The sequence below is a fragment of the Carassius auratus genome, chromosome 11 (assembly GCF_003368295.1).
Source record: "Carassius auratus strain Wakin chromosome 11, ASM336829v1, whole genome shotgun sequence".
NCBI classification, from domain to species: domain Eukaryota; kingdom Metazoa; phylum Chordata; class Actinopteri; order Cypriniformes; family Cyprinidae; genus Carassius; species Carassius auratus.
Window position 1 is genome coordinate 985,866 of NC_039253.1, and position 8,969 is coordinate 994,834.

Sequence of the window (8,969 nt, forward strand, 5' to 3'; positions counted from 1 at the left end):
TATAAGCATCCACACCAGCGAATGATATCGTCTGTTAATTCTGAGCGCACATGCGTCAGCCGCTTTAAATCCTCGAGCTCGTTACAGCAGGATGGATTCTGATTGGATGTCAATGTTTATTTCATCATTTGGAAAAAAAAAAATCGTTCTGAAAATGATTCCAATGATACCGTTTCTCTATGCCTTTATCGTTATAGTTGTAGTGTGGACTCTGCTATTCTTTAATATTGAGAATGATTTTTAGAACTATATCTTTATCGTTATCTTTATAGTTATCGTGCTTGGTGTGAACGGGCCTTTAAGCAAATCTGCAGGATCTTACAGTTTTAGCAATGTGGTCTGAGAAAGTTAGCTGATCATCAGGGGAGGATCTACCAAAGCCTTGCCACCCCTGCTACCACCCCAGTTGGCAGCAACGAATTAAAGGTTTTGGCCAATTTGAAAATTTACGAGGGCAAATCTTTCATGATTCGCGATGCTGCTACGAACTCCCGAACTGAATCAAATGATTTGTGATCCTCAAACTGACTCAAATGATTCGCGAACCCGCTTTGAACCCTCGAACTGACTCAAATGATTCGTGATCCCGCTCCGAACTCCCGAAATTATTCAAATGATTTGCGATACCCAAACTGACTCAAATGATTCGCGAACCCGCTTTGAACTCCCGAACTGACTCAAATGATTCGCTAACCCGCTACGAACTCCCGAACTGATTCAAATGATTCGCGATCCCGCTCCGAACTCCTGAACTGACTCAAATGATTCGCGAACCCGCTCCGAACACTCGAATTGATTCAAATGATCTGCGAAACCGCTCCGAACTCCCGAGCTGATTCAAATGATTTGCGATCCCCAAACTGACTCAAAAGATTCGCGCACCCGCTCCGAACTCCCAAACTGACTCAAATGATTCGCGATCCCGCTACGAACTCCCGAACTGACTGAAATGATTCGCGATCCTGCTCCGAACTCCCGAACTGACTCAATCTGCCTAGGGCACCAACTCGCAGAGGGGGCACCATCCCAGTTGCTCCAAAAAAAAAAAAAAAAAACTTCCTCCATTCTCCCATCCGCGCTTGCGACCGCTCGCAACTCATGTTTGTGGCTGAATGTTCATAATTGAGGGATGAATCCAATCCAGCAAAGAAGAAAGAAAACTAAAATTAAAAAACAAAAAACAACAAAAAAACAGACATAAAGTTGGCTTGATGTTGGACGTTGGACGAGTCTCAAATTTATGGACCGTCTCTGAAGTTACATGCATATTGGTATACACTTTGGAAATGTCATTGGCTGTTAAAATCTTGTGTTTCTTATAATAAACTTATAATAAACTGACATATTGATAACACTGAACCTTTTATAATGCTCTTAATTACATGTCGATGCATACTGTATGCATTAGTGAGTGTGGTGGTGCTTATTCCTTATATGAACTGTTTCAAATGCAAGACACTGATTGCATGAGATTAAGTTTGTAAATGATAGCCTGTGTCCTTTTGTGTGCACATATATTTATCGTCAAACTGTGATTACTGTGACTAAATTCAGTATATTAGGTCTGCCATATGTTGCCACCCCTCAAAAACTCCTGCCCCCTTCTCGCCAGCTCATCAATATTTTTCTATATCCGCCCCTGCTGATCATCAATCATAACTCCAAGGTTTCTGGCTGTTTTTGAAGGAGGTATGGTTGATGTGCCCAACTTGATGCTGAAACTGGGATGGAACGATGGGTTTGCTGGAACCACAAGCAGTTCTGTCTTGGCAAGGTTGAGTTGAAGGTGATGGTCCATCATCCAGGAAGAAATGTCTGTTAGACAAGCTGAGATGCGAGTAGCTACTGTCGGATCATTAGGATGGAATGAGAAGTAGAGTTGAGTGTCATCAGCATTGCAGTGGTATAAAAAGCCATGTTTCGGAATGACAGAACCTAATGATCCCATGTAGACAGAGAAGAGAAGTGGTGCAAGAACAGAGCCCTGAGGCACCCCAGTAGTTAGATGTTGCGACTTGGACACCTCACCTCTCCAAGATACTTTGAAGGACCTATCTGATAGGTAAGACTCAAACCACTAGAGTGTGGTTCCTGAGATTCCCTTTGCCAGTAGGGTTGATAGGAGGATCTGGTAACTAACCATCTAAAGCAGCGGACAGATTGAGCAATTATTGAAGATTTAGGGCTTCAAAAACTGAGAGCAAGGCAGTCTCAGTTGAATGTCCACTTCTGAAACCAGATTGGTTGCTGTCAAGGAGGTTGTTCTGTGTGAGAAAGACAGAAACTTGGTTGAACACAGCTTGTTTAAGTGTTTTTGCAATGAAAGGAAGATGGGAAACTGGTCTGTAGTTCTCTAAAAGAGATGGGTTGAGGGTGGATTTTTTAAGTAGTGGAGTTATACGAGCCTGTCTAAATGATGAGGGAAAAACACCAGTGTAGTATATGTTAATAATGTGAGTGAGTGCAGGTATCACTGCAGGAGAAATGGCTTGAAGGAGATGAGATGGAATAGGATCAAGCAGACAAGAAGTACGATGATTAGAAAGGATGAGTTTGGAGACTTCTGCCTCAGAGAGTGAAGAGAAGGATGTGAATGGGTGTATGTTTGCTGGTGATATGAACTTGACGGATTGTAGTGTGGAAAATTGTGCACTGATGTTTTTAATTGTATTAATGAAAAATGTGGCAAAGTCGTCAGCTATTAGAGATGAAGCAGGAGGGGGAGGAGGAGGAGGACAAAGGAGCGAGGAAAATGTTATAAAAAGCATGCAAGAGTTAGACAAATTATTAATATTGTAATGGTAGTATGTCAGCTAAATTATAAATTAATAGTTAGTATTTTCCAAAAATGTAATTCATTAGGCAAATATGATTAATTATAGAAAATAGTTACTCTTTTTTTTTTAAATAAATTCATCATTTAAAAATGATAAATATGTAACAATATGACCATGTTTATAATCTGATTCAGCATTTCTGTTGTTATTTATTTATGCATGCATTAAATATACATCTTACATCAATCTGTCTATAACTGCAAAACACTCTATTTCTCATGCATTTTTCTATTCTGTCATATATATATTTTAAATGAGACATAAGAATACTAATGTTTGAAAATAAATACACCATTTATTGGAGATATTTGAACATGTAGGACACACACACACATACACACAAACACACACACATATATGTAGATATCAGCTTATTAAGTCCAGATACAACAAAAAACATATTAAAATAAGTCTTTCAAAGTGTTTTTTCTTTCAGGGTTCATGGAACAAGAATTAAATAAAAAAATAAGTAAACTCTCAATATAAAATGCACCGTTTTGATTTAATATTAATACATAAAAATTATTTTGAGATAATAAACAGCTGGAGACTGTTACATTCAATTACAGTATGTATTAATTTTGAAGTATCAGGCCACAAAAACCCCCAAAAAAAGTTCCAGCATTATGGTCGTCTGGACAGTTGATCTGAGAGCCAATCCAGTCCTTCATATAAACCTGACCCTTGAACCGCACATGTAGCCTGAACAAACCACTGAGAGAGAGAGAGAGAGAGAGAGAGAGAGGTTAATTTCACTGAAACACACTGACATCACGCATCACGTGTCAAACAGAGTGTGTGTGTTCACCTGTCGTCCTCTCAGTGCGTGTAAACCCAGTCTGTCTGTCAGCTCGTGGACCGGCATGGCTTTGGGTAAATCCTGTTTGTTAGCAAGAACTAACAGAACCGCGTCTCTCATCTCGTCCTCCGCCAGCATCGCGTTTAGTTCCTCTGCTGCTGTTTCAATCCGGTCATGATCACTGCTGTCCACCACAAAGATCAGGCCCTGAATCACACAAACACACACTTTGTTCACGCCATTAAAATGGCATTTTTAATGGCACTATATAACTGCAAAATCATACTGGATATAGTTGTGTTTGTATTAAATTCTTACCTCAGTGTACTGATAATAATATTTCCAAAGACCTCTGATTTTGGTCTGACCGCCAACATCCCACACAGTGAAGGAGATGTTTTTATATTCAACTGTTTCAACATTAAAACCTAAAGAAAAAAATATATTCAATAAAATTAGACAATACATTTAAGCAGACAATTTTATCCAAAGCGACTTACAGCTCATTCAGGCCCTGGGAATAGAACCCACAACCTTTTGCACACCTAACACAATACTCTACCACTGAGCCCCAGGAACACAATACATTTATACAAGGCAGTTAAATATGACAAACATCTAACAGCAACTAAAACTGTCTTACCAATAGTTGGAATAGTTGTGACAACTTCTCCGAGTTTGAGTTTGTAGAGCACTGTTGTTTTCCCTGCTGCATCCAGACCAACTGGGAGAAGACGAATTTCCATTTATTCCACAATGAAAATATTCATATATAGGCTATATCAGATTATTTATATGCTAATTTTGCTTTATGGGCATTACACTTATTTATCAGTTTAAGCACATCATAACAATAAAGTGGCATAAACAGCAGCCAAACTATAAGACGTTTAAATCCAAAGTTTAGAGAGAAAATGTACTTACCCATAAGCAACCGAATCTGCTTTTTCGGAAAGAGACGAGAGAAAATCTGAGAGAAATAGTTGCCCATGTTTGCAATAAGACAGAACCGCTGTAGCTGAAGATAAACGCCTAGTGTTAAAGGCTCAGACTAGTTATGATGTGTGTTCAGTGTGTTTATATATAGGGTTTTTTACTTTCGGTTTGATTGACAGCTCAACACCGCCACTCTCAGCTTCTCTCGCGGCAAATCCAACGCGTTCGAAATGACGTCACCTACTGTATCACGTGTCTAAACAAACTTTTTATTATTATTATTTATTTATTTTTACAGTTTGAAGGGTTTGATTTCATTTGAATAATATATAACTCAACAAATGGTTGGGAAATGTAAGGAGGGAGTACATAAACCGTGAAAATGTTTTGTAAAAAAAAAAAAACTATCAAATAGCCTACACTTGCAGCTGTGGTTTCCAGACATTTACCCTAAAACACTGTAATAATGTTCAAACGTTTTGGTGGAGCGATTGTGTCATAAAAATATGTTAATATTCCATGAGATGACTTAAAGTTCATTGTAATGGGCTCTTCTCGGAGTCATAAACAACAACACATGAACCAGTTTCACAGCAAACAACAGCAATCAATGTAACACATATGACTATAAAATAATCCTAAACATTAATCAAACAAGTGTAGAACAATCCAGTGCACATTACTCATAGCGACAATTAGATTGTACTATAGTTGTCTTGCGTTATTTTAAAATAACATTTTTTATAAATTATAGGATGTTTTACTTTTAAAAGCATTTGTACCATATTTTACAGTACACTCACATGTCATGTCTTTTATAATATAATTGTTGTCATAGGCATATGGTTTTTTCTAACATGTTTTTCTTTTGAAGATAGCATCAGCTAAAAACTATAGCTAAATTACAAATTAATAGTTAGCATTTTCCATAAATGTCATTCATTAGGCAAATATGATTAGGTTTTGAAATTGAAACCTTTTTTGTAAAACTTAATCATATATTGGATGTATTTTTGTTCATAAATTATAAAAAAAAAACGTAACATTATGACCATGTTTACAATCTGATTCAGCAATTCTGATGTTAATCATTTATGCATACATTAAATATACACCTTACATCAATATGTCTATAACTGTGCAAACATACTCTATTTCTCATGCATTTTTATATTCTGTTATATATATATTTCAAAGTCCAGATACAACAAAACACATTAAAATAAGTCTTTAGTCATGGAACAAGAATTTAAATGAAAATTAACTAAACATGTTTTCTGAAGTAACCTGGCAATATAAAATATAGGCACTGTTTTGATTCAGTACCAATAGTTGGAATAGCTGTGACAAATTCACAGAGTTTGTAGTTTGTAGAGCACTGTTGTTTTCCCTGCTGCATCCAGACCAACTTGGAGAAGAAATATTTGTATTTATTTCACAATGAACATGCAAGATATACTATACTTTATAGTAGGCCTATGTAATAGGCCTACTATAAATGTAGGCCTATTACATTTAACCTATAAATTAAGCCTAATTAATATGCACAGTAATATTTAATTAATAATTAATTAGATAGGATAACTATAAATATATATATTAAACATTTACTCACCCACAAGCAACTTAATTTCTTTCTTCTTCATGAGTCGTGAGAATAGGTTGGAGAAGAAGATGCCCATTGATGCAGTAAGATAAAATAAAAATACTAAATTTTGCTTCATTTAGTGAAAATTAATAACTACTGTTAAAAGCTCAGCTTGATAATTATGTGTGTTCAGTGTGTTTTTTTATATTGGCTCTTTTACTTTCGGTTTGATTGACAGCTCAACACCGCCACTCTCAGTTTTTTTTCTGGCGGCAAATCCAACGCGTTCGAAATGACGTCACCTACTGTATCACATGTCCAAACCAAACTCTTTACAGTTTAGGTTTTAAATTCTGTTTATTACAATCGACCGTTTAAAATCTCTTGGCTGAATAAATCTAGTGTTTTTAGACTCTATAATGCAATTCGTTTCTGAAGTTTAATTTCACATTATAGAAGGGGGTCTTACAACAAACAAATGCTGTTAATTATTTAAAATGTTTGCTTTTAAATGTATTTATTTTAGGGTTTGGGACATTCTGTGGTGGAAATGTCAATCATAAAATACACATGAATAGCTACTATTTTTTATATTGTATCATGTGTCACCTAAAGCGCTTAACTTGTACAGCCTAAAAATACTAATAACTTTTGTTTATTTGACTTAGACACGTGGTAGAGCAGGTGACGTCATTTCGAACGCGTTGGATTTGCCGCGAGAGAAACGGAGCGCGTCTGCTGTTGAGCTGTCAATCAAACCGAAAGTAAAAGAAGCCTATATAAACCCGCACACAATCACAGCTTCCCCACACAACCAGCCCGAGCCTCAGCCTCCGGACCTTTATTTCCAATAAATACAGAGACCTTAACCTGCACTTTAAAAAAAAAAAAAAATGGGCGTCTTCTTCTCTAACCTTTTCTCGCGTCTCTTCGAGAAGAAAGAGATGAGGTTGCTTATGGGTGAGTGACTACACGTTTTACTTTACTGCAATTATTTGATTTTTATTCAGTGTTTTGAGAAAATAGTTCTAGTGCATAGCTCTAATGCAAATAAGATAAAATAACTCCTCTGCAAATTAGGCATATTCAACTATAAAATATCACCATTATGAATCTTCTACATATTAATTGTGTATTATAAATGTAAATATTTCTTCTCTCAGTTGGTCTGGATGCAGCAGGGAAAACAACAGTGCTCTACAAACTCAAACTCGGTGAAGTTGTCACAACTATTCCAACTCTAGGTAAGAAATTCATATATATTCTAATATATTCTATTAGTAATATATATAGCGATAGTTCACCCAAAAAAGACAATTCTGTCATTTACTCACCTTTAAAGTGTTCCAAACCTGTATGCGTTCTACTGAAACATAAAAGAAGATATTTGGAAGAATATTGGTAACCAAACTGTTGGCGGTAGCCATTGACTTTTTCATTACTATGGAGGTCAATGGCTACCGTCAGCTGAAGCCAAACTGAAGGCTGCTTGAATAATGTCTGATAATGACTGACTGATTCTCTTTAGGTTTTAACGTGGAGACAGTTGAATATAGAAACATCTCCTTCACCGTGTGGGATGTTGGCGGTCAGGACGTTATCAGACGCCTCTGGAGACATTACTATCAGAACACTAAGGTATGATATGTCACAAACGTATGTCCTTAGTATCTATTATTTGAGGTATTTTAATGACTTGTATTGAGTGTAAGTGTGTTTGTGTGATTCAGGGCCTGATCTTTGTGGTGGACAGCAGTGATCATGACCGGATTGAAACAGCAGCAGAGGAACTAAACGCGATGCTGGCGGAGAACGAGATGAGAGACGCGGTTCTGTTAGTTCTTGCTAACAAACAGGATTTACCCAAAGCCATGCCGGTCCACGAGCTGACAGACAGACTGGGTTTACACGCACTGAGAGGACGACAGGTGAACACACACACTCTGTTTGACACGTGATGCGTGATGTCAGTGTGTTTCAGTGAAATAAACCTGTCTCTCTCTCTCTCTCTCTCTCTCTCTCTCAGTGGTTTGTTCAGGCTACATGTGCGGTTCAAGGGTCAGGTTTATATGAAGGACTGGATTGGCTCTCAGATCAACTGTCCAGACGATAAAACACTGCTGCGTTCAAACTACTTGAAGAAAGGACACTACATCAACGGAATGTATATATTATCTCCAACTTTATTTTGAAATATTTATGGAATATTCTTCTACATCTTCATTTATAATTCTCAGTACTTTCGGTTTTATTTCATATAAATTTTGAATATATATATATATATATATATATATATATATATATATATATATATATATATATATATATATATATATATATAAATAACACTGTTTGGTCTGTTTTAGTGTACATGTCTGATTACAATATATCTTTGGAATAAATTTGTAATTTATTTATAAAATTATTTATTTCATGTTTTATGTTTATAAACATTATGCATTAAATACAATTTAATTTAATTGTACATATTAAATGACACATTTACAGAAAAATTTGACTGTGGTAAAAATCATTGTACAATTTTTCGAATCTAAAACCAAACATTTATGCAAGTGTTCGCAAAATGGTTTAATCGCAATTTTTGAAATTAAAAAAAAGTGACAACAGAAGTTATATTTCTTTGATTAGAGTTCAAAGTGGAGCCTTTAAAGTAATCCTTAGCAATCTATTTTACTAACAAGAAATTAAGTTGATATATTTACGGTAGGAAATTTACTAAAAAATCTTCATGGAATGTGATCTTTACTTAATATCCTAATGATTTTTGGCATAAAAGAAAAATCAATAA

General features: G+C 35.9%; 2 protein-coding genes across 2 annotated transcripts; one reads left to right on the plus strand and one right to left on the minus strand.

Annotated features, from left to right (window-relative positions):
• Positions 1–3,104: 3,104 nt before the first annotated feature.
• LOC113110681 (ADP-ribosylation factor 4-like) lies at positions 3,105–4,771 on the minus strand. Its single transcript, XM_026274820.1, has 5 exons — positions 4,561–4,771; positions 4,280–4,360; positions 3,955–4,064; positions 3,646–3,843; positions 3,105–3,551 (listed from the first exon to the last, which is right to left on the minus strand). Exons 1-5 carry the CDS (start codon positions 4,625–4,627, stop codon positions 3,462–3,464), a joined length of 546 nt encoding a protein of 181 aa, XP_026130605.1. The 5' UTR covers positions 4,628–4,771; the 3' UTR covers positions 3,105–3,461.
• Positions 4,772–6,959: 2,188 nt separating this feature from the next.
• LOC113110683 (ADP-ribosylation factor 4-like) lies at positions 6,960–8,424 on the plus strand. The gene is made up of 5 exons (XM_026274822.1): positions 6,960–7,120; positions 7,324–7,404; positions 7,689–7,798; positions 7,891–8,088; positions 8,187–8,424. Exons 1-5 carry the CDS (start codon positions 7,054–7,056, stop codon positions 8,271–8,273), a joined length of 543 nt encoding a protein of 180 aa, XP_026130607.1. The 5' UTR covers positions 6,960–7,053; the 3' UTR covers positions 8,274–8,424.
• The last annotated feature ends 545 nt before the right edge of the window (positions 8,425–8,969 follow it).